This window comes from Rhinatrema bivittatum, chromosome 8, assembly GCF_901001135.1.
Source record: "Rhinatrema bivittatum chromosome 8, aRhiBiv1.1, whole genome shotgun sequence".
NCBI classification, from domain to species: Eukaryota; Metazoa; Chordata; class Amphibia; order Gymnophiona; family Rhinatrematidae; genus Rhinatrema; species Rhinatrema bivittatum.
Genome location: NC_042622.1, coordinates 88241775 through 88255443, shown reverse-complemented (window position 1 = coordinate 88255443; position 13669 = coordinate 88241775). Strand labels below are relative to the sequence as shown.

General features: G+C 45.3%; 1 protein-coding gene across 5 annotated transcripts in view; it reads left to right on the top strand.

The window, feature by feature from the left end:
* Positions 1-13669, top strand: part of DDX31 (DEAD-box helicase 31) — a 147228-nt gene continuing 133559 nt past the window's right edge. The window contains exons 1-4 of one of the 5 annotated variants that reach the window (XM_029614155.1): positions 1-122; positions 962-1143; positions 1646-1902; positions 4751-4826. In XM_029614155.1, the coding sequence (XP_029470015.1) occupies positions 1027-1143; positions 1646-1902; positions 4751-4826 (450 nt within the window). In that variant the 5' untranslated portion in view covers positions 1-122; positions 962-1026. Of the gene's footprint in view, positions 175-557; positions 1144-1645; positions 1903-4750; positions 4827-13669 lie in introns of those variants that run through there. The other 4 variants (XM_029614154.1, XM_029614152.1, XM_029614153.1 and 1 more) reach the window with 4 other exon arrangements.

The window sequence follows — 13669 nt, the reverse complement described above, 5'->3', positions numbered from 1 at the left end:
AGACGAACGTCCGCAGGCCGCTTGCTCGCCGACGTCACAACGCTGAGCTCCCGCCGGAAGACAGGACCCCACCGCAGCCTAGTAACTGGGTTGCCCTCGGTGGTGCCTCTAGAAAAGCGAACGTAAACTGAGCAATATTTGTATTGGTATCTCACTCTTTGTGGAAGTTAAACGGTGGTTATATTTTCCGCTGCTGAAATTCGTTTTTAACTATCAGTGCTATTATTAGAACTTTATTTTAAGGCAATCACGCAAAGCAGGAGTACTGTTCGTTACTTTTACTTTCCAGGAAAATGTTTATTCTTAATTCTGCTCTTCTCACGACATAATTTCTCTAGTGACAGGAGTCCAGAGGCTGAGCAGTCCTTCCTGATATATCACTGAAAACTCACCTTTCTCTGGCAACCCGCACAATCCCCTTTATTTATAGCTGGTTGGAAGTTTGTACATACAAATAATCAAAAGAAAAAATCTGCATGATGGGGGAAAAGCGAGGGAGCGAAAAGGAAGGAAAGATTCTGGTACATCAGTATGGCAAATACTGATGTACCAGAAGATAACAGGAATGTATTGGGCACTCTGATGGACAGCTGTGTGGGGTCCTTGCTGGCACATGTAGAATTGCATGTGTCTATTAGAGATTCCAGGTTGAAACTTGGGGAGGATTTACCCGCTTCCTGGTGGCTCTCCTGCAGTTCTGTCTTTTAGTTTCTGTCTTTTAGTTTACCCTGGCTGTGCTTGTCTTTCCTCCTGCTTTTGTCTCTCCTGCTGTAGCCTGCCCTGTTTGTGTCTCTCCTGCTGTAGCCTGCCCTGTCTGTGCTTGTCTCTATGCTAGCCTGTTCTGCATGCTTTGTCCTTCTATAGTCTTCCCTGGCATTGCCTCTTAGTCTTTCCTCCTTTAGTATGCCATGCATGTGTCTGTCTCTCTTAATCTGTTCTGCCTGTTTTCCTCCTCCTGTAGGACCATAGTCTGTGTTGCTTGTCTGTGCTTCTTTCCGTCTAACAACAAACTGCACTCAGCAAGCAATGGCAGATGAAGGGCTGATCCTAAACATTACAGAGAATCCTTGGGCTCCAGCCATTCTCTCACGACCGAAAAGATCTCAGAAGGCATATAGACCCCAAAATAAATGGGTAAGAAAAGTGAGTTTAGATTTTGTGAATGAAATGTTGCCACAAGTGACTATGAAAATGAAATAAAATCGATATGTAAAGGAAAGATTTTTTATAAACTTGCTATCAACAAAGGGGTGGGGGGAGGTGTTTGTTCTAAACTTGGGGAGGTATGTTTGAGTTGGGCAGTGGGAATGAAGAGGACTTCTGGGGACTAATCCTGCTTCAACCACTAGGCACTGACCTGGGGTAAGGGTGTTTTGCCATACTGTGCCTAAGATAATCCAGCTATAATTAGGACAAAAGTAATATCTATAACTGTTCTTTCTTTAGTTTAGAAGCTGTAATGCAGTGGCCGCTCAATGAACTTAATTAAAGCTGTCTGACTTCCTAAAGATTTTCTTGGTGCAGTGATTGTAAATAGCATTGGGATATTGTGTGTATGCAAGGCTCTAAATGCAAATTAGATGGCACACTCTTTTTTTTTTTTTTTTTTTTTTTTTTTAAATGTATGTATATATATATATAAAAGGCTTCTAAAATTGTGAAAAGAAAACATCAGGAGACTGGTGATGAACCTCCATCAAAGCTTAGAACCAAAGCAGCTTTGCCACCTGACAAGCCAATCACGAAAGATGGCCAGCAGCAATTCCTGAAAAGAAAGCCAGCCATGGACTCTTCTCCAGTAGGCCATCAAAAGGAAAAGGCAGAAGAAAGTCAAGAGGGGAGGCCCTTCATTAAGACTTCTTCTTTGTTTAAAAACAACCCAGAGATTCCAGAAATTCACAGGTATATTTTTATTGGAATTTCCTCTAAAGTATTTATATATTGGTCCAGAGGTTCATTTGAAAGATGAATATGTAAGGTAGTTCCTCCCAGCTTCATCAGAATCGATTGTGCTGGAAGAAGTTGTTGAGACTGAGACACTGGGCTTCTGAATGCTAGTTTCTTTTATAAGGAGATTTTGTTGTATTTGTTATTTAAAAAAAAAAAAAAAAGAGAGAGAAATTAAAAAGCACTGTGGGAGTGATTTTCAAAGTATGCAGATACTTTTTGCTTGTGTTCTTTGCCCCAGTTTTCACAGCAAAAGTATGCTTTGAATCTTCCTGCAGGTACAGAATACCTGTGTTTGGATGCACGTTTTTGACGAGCTAGCTTTACCCCTTTTTCAGTAAGGGGTAATAGCGTGTCTAAAATGCGCATCCAACCCCCCCCCCCCCCCCCCCCCAAAACTAATAGCGCATGTTGATGGCCCTATTAGTTATTCCCGCGCAATTCACTAAGTAACATGTGCAGCCAAGCCGCACATTTTACTTTAAGAAATTAGCACCTACCCAAAGGTAGGCGTTAATTTCTGCCGGCACGGGAAAGTGCACAGAAAAGCAGTAAAAACTGCTTTTCTGTACACCCTCCGACTTAATATTTTATTTTTTTATTTATTTTTGGTTTTTATATACCAGAAGTTCCTGTATAATATACATATCACTCCGGTTCACAGATAACAGAGATAACTATCGCCGGGATGGCGGTTTACATGGAACATATCGAACAGTTAATCTATTATAAAGTAGAATACAAACTAAGATCAACTAAGAACACATAAATAAAGCAAATAAACATTACATAATTGCTGTGGGACAGGAGGGTTGTTATTCTTCCTGCTCTTAGCTCTCTGGGAAAGCTTGTAGGAAGAGCCAAGTCTTGAGTTTCACTTTAAACGTGGTATGGCCCGGCTCAAGGCGGAGGTCTGGTGGTAGTGAGTTCCAGAGAGAAGGGCCCGCTGAGGATAGTGCGCGTTTCCTCAGGGAGGATTTTGCAGGTTGGGTGATCATTCTGTTCTGATATGCCCTTCTGGTTGGCTTTTTAGAAGTGTGTAGTTGGAGCTGGAAGGTTAAGTTCACATATATATATATATATATATATATATATATAATAACATGATATTAAGTTAATATCATGGCAATATAAGTCGGAGGTCCCGAAAGTTAAAAAAAGTAAAGAAAAAATAGAAAAAAAATTGAAATAGGCTCGCGGGTCGAAAACCGGATGCTCAATTTTGCCGGCAGCCGGTTTCCGAACCCGTGGCTGTCAGCAGGCTCGAGAACCAACACCAGCAAAATTGAGCATCGGCTGTCAAACCCGCTGACAGCCCCCGCTCCTGTCAAAAAAGCGCTAGGGATGCGCTAGTGTCCCTAGCACCTCTTTTTACCGCCGGGCCTAATTTAATTAAATTAAAATACTGTATCGCGCGCACAGCAGAGTGGCCTGTGCGTGCGCCGGGAGAGCGGGCGCTTGCCCGCTCTCCCGCGATTTTACTGTATCAGCCCGATTATTAGCATAAAACATATAGCATAGGCTACACTAGCATATATCACATGGCCCCCTCCCCTAAGAAGGGATGGAGCCATCTAAACCCACATTCCCCCACAAAATGCCCTCATTCAGGGGTTTGAAAGAATATTCAGTAATTGTATGAAGCAATTTAAAAAAATCCATTTTGTAAGGACTTGATTAGGGGAAGGGCAGTACTTGCTGTACTACCTTATTAGAGGGGGGGAATATTTTCAAAGCGTTTTATCCACATTGATCAGCTGTCTGTGGCTAAAAGTCCTTGCAATATCCCACAAGGCACAAACTGAGCCACATTAAGAGGAGGTATTCCCAGGGTGTTATTTCAGACAGGGGAGGAAAACGTGGGTTGTTTACCAAGTGTTGGTTTACTGTCTTGCCCTTTCTTTGGGCCAGAGTTTTGAAAGGGTTTTCCTCTCTTTTGTGTTTCTAGGAGGAAAAAAAAGCTTAGTACATCAGACTCTTTTTAATAGCTACCTTAAGATTCTGATATTTTTCTTTGCCTGAACCGGTGATAACAGTATTTTAGTGTATCTGATCTGTTTGTTCTCCGTGATTTGCAAAGTGTTCTGGAACAAGTTTTGTCTAGGTGGTGCTTGTATGAAATTTCAGCATGTTTTCCCCATTGCTGAGAGTCAGGCACAGAATTGCATTCCAGCTATCTGTACCCACTCTGTACATAAGGAGGGTAATTTTCAAAGGCATTGCCGCAGGTAAAACAGTGTTTCATGTACACAAAATTCACTTTTAAAATTATCCCACCCAATCTACCCGCCCAAGTTACAACTGCTGAAATGTCCACACAAATTTCCAGTAAAAATGTATGCTTCTGCTTATGAAAATCCAGAAGCATGCATGCACAGGCAAACCCCTCCCCATCCCTGGACCTCCTCCACGCAATACAGGTAAACTCACGGGTCCACAAGACATGCACGTACAAGTTTACCCACAAATTGTGTGGGAAATTTTGTAAAAGACTGCTGTGCATGCAAGTACGCTCTGAAAATTAGTGTAACACTTTTTTATTATTTGGATTTGTTACCTGTCTTTTTTAATAAGAAGTCCACTGACAGTGAGGGTTTAGCATATTAGAATAGCAGCCTACAGGGATCAGTAGCAGCTTGACAATCAAATAATATGTATTATTTATTGACTAACTTATGCACAGTGTTACAAAATTATCCCCTTACTGTGCTGCATAGAATGAAACATGCCAATGATTTACGTTATTTCCTGTTCTTTCCTCTCTAGTAATCTGCTTCACATTTTCTTTGTTTCTAACTTGCAGACCTGCAGTGAAACAACCACAAGAAAAAATTTTTACTTCAGATTTATTTAGTGAGCTGGATATCCATCCATACCTGGTCAGCACCTTTATTCTACTTTAGAAACAGTTTATCTTGCTTTTTTATTCTTTTTTGGCTCATCTTTCTGTACATGTCTTCTGGTTTTCTAAAGTGTTTGGATTAATAGCCTGTAGTAGTTCGGGGGATGTTTTCTATTACTGGGCTTTATTCAAAGATAGCTTTTTCCCTGTACGTACCCAAATCAGTACAGACTCCTGGGTTTTGCCTCCCTGCCAGCAGATGGAGACAGAGAAAGTTTCAGTGACATTGTATGTAACCAGTGTGCCACTTGCAGTCCCTTAGTATTTCTCTGTCTCCAGCAGATGGTAGATGGTGTAAAACCTGCAGTCTGGAGAGAGAGAAAAAAAAAAGATTAAAAGACAAAATTTCTGGATCCTCCCAGGGGGTTGTGAGGTCCTGGTGGGGATGGCACCGCCTGGTTTGAGGCAGACGAGCAGGGGGTTGGTGACCCTTCTGATAGCTTGGTCCAGAGGTCCATGGGGTGGACATCTGATGGTCCACATCCCTCATCCCCCATGAGACAGCGGCAGAATCTGCTGGCATTTCTGCACTGCAGGCCCAGTGGAGCAGGGAAGTATCCCTTTTATACGGTTTGTCCTGGCTGGGTCGCTAAAGTTTGGCGAAAAGAGACTGATATAGCCAGTGGTCTGGCTCTTTTCTGATCTGCCATGTGGCCTGGAGTCCTGGAACCTGAATCTATGCAGGAAAGGAAAGCATTGGTTTCTATGTATCTTTGTTCTCGGAGAGTAAAACAAAAAAAAAGAGAGAGAGAACAAGGAATTAGAGGAATCTGTGCAGCAGCGGGGTTCTAGGGGGAGCTACCTTAGCTCGGGGAGCTCAGTGATGGGGGTTTTCAGAAGCTTCTCTGCCTGCGGAGGAGTCCAAGTGTTGACTTTGTGGCGCTGAGGTACTGTTCTCCTGCTTGCCTTTGAGGTGCTGGTTGTGCCGCAGGTGCATGACCGCACAAGTAGAACAAACGTCATGGGTGACAGGGTCTAGCGCTGAGGCTTTCCCTGTCAGCATAGAAACGGTGGCCATTTTCAATTTCCTAGCAGCATCAGTGGCAGAGGCAGGAGAATCCCCTCCTCAATTATTGCTGGCAGACCCCTGTCCTGCAGAAGTGCAGAGAGGCATGGGCACTGAGGAAGAGTCTCTGGTTCTGGTAGAGATTTTCTGCCAGTTTTAATTTGCTTATGCACAAAGTGTTTTCAGCGGGATGCTGCCTTTTGGCCCCAGTCTCCATGGATTCTTGGCCAGTCAAGATGCCTGAGCTGTTGAGAAGCTCTTCAGGCAGGCTATGTTTAGCCGTGTGGTAGGCCATGGCAGTGATTCTTTTCTTGTGTGCGTAGGCATGTGCATGTATTTTTGCCATGTGGCGCTTGCATGTGCAGGGATCTGTGCGCATAAGGCTGCAGCCTAGACTTGAGCGTGTATTTACACAGGTACTTCTGTGCGTAAGGCTGCAACCTAGGCTGGAACCCCTATTTGCACGGGTACTTGGGCGCATAAGACTGCAGCCTAGTCTTGAGCGCGTATTTGTGCGTATCCTGGTGGGGTGTGCGTGTTCATCCGAAAGGCATTGGTGTGCGCATAGGAGGCTGCCTAGAGCCAAAGTTCAGGAGAGCTAGGCGCCAGGGATGAACAGGTCCAAGTGCCTTCCTATCTGTGAGGCGTGCCATCTGATAGAAATTAAGTCCTCACTCTCTCTCCGTTTGTGTCTGCACTATTTAGGTGCTGAAAGCGATTTCCCTGTACGTACCCGCATCAGTCCAGACCGCGGGTTATTTATTTATTTTATTTATTTATTTGTTCACTTTTTTATATCTGTATTCAAAAAGATATATCTGTGTACATAGTAAAAACCTTCACATCCAACATAAAATAATATAATAACATTTATCAAAACCTATAAAAGCAAATACAATAAATAGTCAATAAAATACCTAAAATTAACGAACCATTCCTACCCTAAAATTTCCTATTAGCACCAAAACTAGAGGGAATGGAAGGCAAGGGCTAAGGGGAATACTCGTAATTAGCAAAGGCCTGCTCAAACAGCCAAGTTTTTAGTTTTTTTTTTTTTTTAAATGTTAGGCTGTGATTCCAGTCTTATCTCCGTTGGTAGGGTGTTCCAAATTTTTGGGCCAGCCAATGACAATGCTCGATCCCGAACTGAATTTAGATGCGCCAGTTTGGGTGATGGTATCAATAATAAGGCTTTACCTGCTGAACGTAAATTGTGCTGTGGTGTGTGAATATGTAATACTGAATTTAACCATTCTATTCTATCTCCATATAACGATTTGTGTATAAGGGATAAACATTTAAACTGGATTCTGTAGAAAACTGGAAGCCAATGAAGTTCTTTAAGAACAGGCGTGATGTTGTCTTGTTTCTTACTTCCAGTTAAAAGGTGGGCAGCTGCATTTTGCAAAAGCTGCAAAGGGCGGATTGTAGAAGTAGGAAGGCCCAACAATAGGGCATTACAATAATCTATTTTCGAGAATAGCAGGGCTTGAAGAACAGTCCTGAAATCATTCCTATGCCTCCCTTCCAGCAGATGGAGACAGAGAAAAATTTGAAGGGCACCCTCACTTAACCTGGTGTGCCTCCTGCATTCCTTCAGTATTTCTCTGTCTCCAGCAGATGGAGGTGGTGCAAACCCTGCAGTCTTGCCCTGTTTCTGGGGTTTAGGCTATTCCTTTAAAAAAAAAAAAAAAAAAAGTTGCAGAGACAGAATCTAGCAGTAAGCAGTAAAGTTTTTTGAATCAAGCCTAAACAAAAAAAAAATGCTAAAAAGAAAGGGAGTGCTTTCCCAATCCTCCCAGGGGGTTGTTAGATCCTGCGGGGTCATCCCCTCTGGTGGCAGGTTCTTGGAGCTGGGGTTGGTTTCCTGCAGGGCTCCAGCCAGGTAAGGAGCTGGGGAAGAGATTACTGGTAGTCCGGTCCCTCTCTTACCCCGTGGCAATTCTCAGCAATTTAAAAAAAAAAAAAAAAAAGTTTTCTTTTTTGGTCGGCTGCAATCTAGGGCATCTCTGTGGCCATTTCGCTGTGTTTTCTGCTGTTTTTTAAATCACCATGATGCCGCAGCCATCTTTGATTGTGGCCTGTGAGGAGTCATCCTCGCGGTTTTCCCGGGCCAGCATTTGTTCCCGCTGCCTTCCTGGAGGGGAAGGCAGCTCTTTTTCTGGGTCAACAGCAGTGGCAAAGCCCCGAGGGGCTCAAAAACGGTCTGCTCCACGGGATCCTGGGGCTGACCCGTTTCCCCTCAGTGCAGGGATGGCAGCCATTTTGAACACTTTTGCTGAAGCTCAGGCAAGGGCTATTGGAGCGGTGGAGCTTCCCCCAGCGCTGTCACTGGTCCCTGCCAGTCCTGTGGATTCTTCTGATCCAGACCAGGATTTTTTTCCAGGAGGATCTTGATGCCCCAGGGGTGGATGATGTTGATTCTAATTCTTTTTCCTTAGATTTTGTCTTCCTAATGCATAAAGCTTTTTTGGCTTCACGGTCTGCGCAAGGTGGTGCTTTGCCAGTAAGACCTCCACAGGGACCGTCCCCCAAGGTCGCCAAGTGCACGGATTTGCCCGCGTCTCTACGGGGGAAACAGGCCCCGTTGGATGGCGATGATCCAAAAGTGGTTCGTCTGTTCCAAAAAGAGGAGTTGGAACCCCTTATTCCTTCGGTCCTTGCAGAGCTGGGGGTGGAGATCCCTCCGCATGCTCCACAGCAGGATTCGGAGGATCCGGTCCTGGCAGGATTGTGAGTACCGACCTGGGCTTTTCCTTTTCATCCCATGCTGCAGCAGCTGATGACTAGGGAGTGGGATGCTCCAGATGCTGGCTTGAGGGTTGGTTGGGCTATGGATAAGTTTTATCCTTTGCTCGACGAGTCATTGGAACTTCTGCGGTCCCCTAAGGTGGACGCTTCAGTTTCGGCAGTTATCAAGTGGACTACTATTCCGGTTGCTGGATCGGCAGCTCTCAAGGATCTTCAAGATCGGAAGCTCGAGGTCCTGCTGAAGCGCATCTTTGAGGTGTCAGCCCTTGGTATTTGAGCGGTGGTCTGTAGTAGTTACATGCTGCGGGCAAGCCTGCGCTGGGTCCAACAACTGCTGACATCTAGAGATCTCCCTCTGGGGGATTCAGAACAGGTGGAGCATTTGGAGGCTGCGGTAGCATATGGCTCTGATGCACTGTATGACCTTCTCCGCACTTCTTCTCGCACCATGTTGTTGGCAGTGTCAGCGAAGCATCTTCTGTGGTTGCGCAACTGGTCAGCAGATATTTCATCCAAGGCCTAGCTTGGGGCTCTTCCGTTTAAAAGTGGTTTTCTTTTTGGTGATGATTTGGAGAAGATGATAAAGTCCCTGGGTGAGAATAAAGTTCATAAGTTGCCAGAAGACAGGCCAAGAGCTTTCTGCCAAATAACTGCTCTCGCTTTCGGGGACAGCATAGGTTTTGGCAGAACTGACCACAATTGGTGGGACAGCATCAGCCTTTGGCCAGGTCCCAGCCTAGAACTCGTCCTTTCGTGGCTGCAGACCCTCCTGGGAGGGAGGTTCTTCCTCCTCCTTGGCCTCCAAGACTCCGCAGTGAGAGGGGGCTGGCCCATCCCTCGATCCCTCGGGTTGGGGGTTCGCCTGTCCCGGTTTTACGAGGCATGGGCCAGAATTACTTCCAATCAGTGGGTGCTAAAGATAATAGAACAAGGCTACGCTTTGGAATTTGCTTGTCCTCTCAAAGATTCTTTTCTAATATCCCCCTGCGGAGCAAAGGGAAAGCGGAACATTGTTCATCAGACTCTCGAGCGACTACTTGCTCTCGGAGCAGTGAAACCGGTCCCTCCGGAGTACTGGAGAACGGGGAGGTACTCCATCTACTTTATAGTCCCAAAGAAAGAGGGGTCCTTCCAGCCAATCTTGGATCTCGAGGTAAACAAGTCTCTCAAGGTGCCACATTTTCGGATGGAAACACTAAGCTCAGTCATAGCGGCAGTTCGCAAGGGCGAGTTTTTGGCCTCTCTAGATCTCATGGAGGCATACTTGCACATTCCTATTCGCGAAGATCATTAGACGTTTCTTCATTTCATGGTATTAGGAATGCATTACCAACTCTGCGCCCTGCCGTTCAGTTTCGCAACCACCACCCTCCCCCCCCCCCCCCCCCCGAACGGTCACCAAAGGGATGGTGGTTGTAGCAGCAGCCCTACGGAGACAAGGCCTTCTCATTCATCCATACCTGGACGATTGGCTTATCAGAGCAAAGTCGAGGGAGCTCTGTGTGGAAGCTATCCACAAGGTAACCAGTCTCTTGGAATCGCTTGGCTGGGTGATCAATCAGGCCAAGAGCACCTTTGTTCCTTCTCAGACGCTGAATTTTCTGGGAGCTCGGTTCAATACCACTGTCAGGAAGGTGTTTTTTTCCATAAATTAATGGATCAAGTTCATCGCTTGCTGTCGCTCCTGCAACCCACGGCTTGGGACTTCCTTCAAGTTCTCGGATCAATGGCATCTACGCTGGAGGTTGTACCCTGGGCTTTTGCTCATGTGAGACCTTTACAACGAATGTTGCTTTCCCGGTGGGATCCCAAGTCGGAGGAGTTTCGGTTCCCCCTGCCACTCACAGATCACGCCAGGTCCAGTCTTGGGTGGTGGCTTTGCCCGCTCCACTTGTGTCGAGGGGTGGATCTGGAGGTTTCGAACTGGATAGTGGTGACCACGGATGCCAGTCTCTCCGGCTGGGGAGCTGTCTGCCAGTATCATTCAGTACAAGGCAACTGATCCCGGGAGGAATCCCAATGGTCAATCAATCGACTGGAAACCAGAGCGTCTCATCTGGCTCTACAACATTTTCTCCTGTGCATCCACAATCAGGCAGTTCGCATTTTATCCGACAATGCGGTGACAGTGGCCTACATCAACTGTCAAGGAGGAACTCGAAGCCAAGCTGTAGCTGACGAGGCAGAGCTACTCATGGCTTGGGCAGAGCAAAATATTATTTATTTTATTTAGTGGTTTTTATATACCGATAACCGTTTGCACATCGTATCGGTTTACAAGGAACATTGTGATTATATAGTATTGGGTTACAAGGAATATTGTGATTATAAGGCATCGCATAACTGTTATTACATGAAACATTTACAATAAACATTGTGATTATATAGTGTTGGATTACAAGGAACAATGTGATTATAAGGACTAGCATAACTGATAGAGAATATAAACCATTTATATTTACATAGGACATATTGGTAGCATGAGGGGAAAACCCATGTATAAGTATTGAGCTAAGCTATAATAATATTAAGAGGCGAGGGAAAGGAGATGAGAAGGTTATAAGGGGCGGGTGTTGTAAGGAAGGGTGGTAGGCAGGGATGGATGACTAATGCTGAAGGCATGTTTAACACATATTTAGGGTGAGAGCATAGGGGCATATAATAGGGCGGGGGGGGGGGGTGCTGGAAAGCTGAGTACAAAAAGGGAGGTAAGGCTAAGGAGGGGCGATTATGAGGAGGAGGTCCAATTAAGGGGGGAGAAACTAGTGCGGCAAGGGGGGGGGGTACTTAATCGAAAGCCTGCTTGAAGAGCCATGTTTTTAGCTTCTTCTTAAACTTCCGCATGGATGGTTCTATGCAGAGGTCAGGTGGCATTGCGTTCTAAATGGCGGGACCTGCTATTGAAAATGCTCAATCCCTTGTGGAGGAGAGATGAGTGAGTTTAGGGGATGGTATGTAGAGTGTTCCTTGATAGGCGGCTCTGGTGGGTCTGCTGGATGTATGGAAGTGGAGGGAATCGTGTAGCCATTGTATGTTTTCATTGTATAGGGTCTTGTGAATAAGTGAGAGGCTTTTGTAGCGAATTTTTGAGGAAATAGGGAGCCAGTGTAGATTACTTAGGATGGGAGTGATGTGGTCAATCTTGCGTGCATTGGTGAGTATTCTGACAGCATTCTGTAGCAGTTGTAGGGGTTTGATGGTGGAGGCGGGGAGGCCCAGGAGGAGGGAGTTACAATAGTCGATCTTGGAGAAGATTATGGTCTGGAGGACGGTTCTAAAGTCATTGCCATGTAGGAGAGGTCTTAGCTTCTTTAAAACATGAAGTTTGAAGTAGCATTCTTTTAGGGTGGATTTTATGAAAGCTTTTAGATTTAGTTAAGTGTCGATGGTGACGCCCAGGTTGCGTGTATGTGGGGAGAAGGGTATTGGGGGGGGGTCGATGAATTGGAGTCTGTGAAGGATAAGGGGTGGGCATCAGAGGAGATGACCAGTAGTTCTGTTTTGGTGGTGTTACGCGCAAGGTCATGTTGGTGAGGAGTTGATTGATTGCGGTGAGGCAGTTGTCCCAGATCTTTAAGGCATTAGGTAGGGAGTCAGTGATGGGGATGAGGATTTGGCCGCATATACGAAATGGGTAATACCTAGGTTAGATAATAGTTTGCAGAGGGGTATCATGTAGATATTGAAGAGGGTAGAGGATAGTGTGGAGCCTTGAGGTACGCCTCGGGGTAGGTTAATAGGATCAGATTCGTTGCTGCCCAGCTTGACCTTGAATTGTCTATTTTCAAGGTAGGATTTAAACCATAGTAGTGCTGTTCCAGTGATGCCGATGTCAGAGAGTAGGTTTAACAGAATTTTGTGGCTTATGGTGACAAACACGGATGAGATGTCAAGATTTGCTAGGAGGTAGGAGTGCCCTTTGTCTATGCCTTTGAGTATGGTGTCAGTGAGTGTTAGTAGGAGAGTTTCTGTGCTGAAGAATTTACGGAAGCCAAATTGTGATGAGGATAAGATTTTATGGTTATCTAGGTGTTCCGATAGGCGGGTGTTGACTATTTTTTCAGTGATTTTGGCTTGAAATGGTAGGTTAGACAGAGATTGGTCGAAAATTAGAGGGTTCTGTGGGGTCGAGATTGGGTTTTTTTTAGAATGGGTTTGACAACTGCTTGTTTTAGGGTGGGGGGGGACGTGTCCTTGTGTGAGGGAGCAGTTGATGATCTCGGATAGGGGTTTCGCTATTAAGTTGGTAATGGTTAATAGGAGTTTGGTGGGAATAGTCAGTTGGGTGGGAGGAGGGTTTGGTTTTCTTTAGTAGGGCTTCTATTTCAGAGGACGAGGTGTTTTCAAGGGAGTCGAGGCTGGCAGGTGGGTTTATAGAGAGGAGGTTGGAGTTGAAGGTGTCAGCGGGAAAGTTTGCGGTAAGCTTGGAGATTTTGTTATGGAAGAAAAGGGCAATGTCGTTGCATTTGCTTGTGGAGTCAGAGTCAGGGGAGTGTGTTGAGGGAGTTTTAGTGAGGTCGGAGATAATGGAGAAGAGGGCTTTGGCATTGTATTGGAAGTCGTGGATTTTCAGGGCATAGAAGTTGCGATTAGTTTTTAGGATGGTGATTCTGTAGGAGTGCATGGAAGCTTTGTAGGAGGCAAGCAATGCAGGTGAAGGGTGCTTTCGCCAATGTCTTTCTTTATTTCTTAAATCATTTTTCAGTTTTTTTTAAAATTCAGGTGTGTACCATGGCTTTCTGTTGTTGCGGGATGGGTTTATTGTTTTTGTTGTGAGGAGACAGATTTTATTGGCAGTGTCATTGGTGATGTTATACCAGGAGGACAGAGCGGAGCTTGTGTTTGAAAGGTCAATTTTATTGGGGATGTCTGTGCATGTGGCGATTAAATCATCTCTGGTGCAAGTTTTACCGACTTGGAAGGAGTGGCTGTGAGGTGTTGGGCTGGGAGTGGTTTTCTTTATAGAGAGCATGGTATTTATAAGAGTGTGGTCAGACCAGGGGACAGGGAAGCTGGTGGGAGTTTGGGTGGTGATTATGTTAGAGTTGGTGAAAATCAGATCA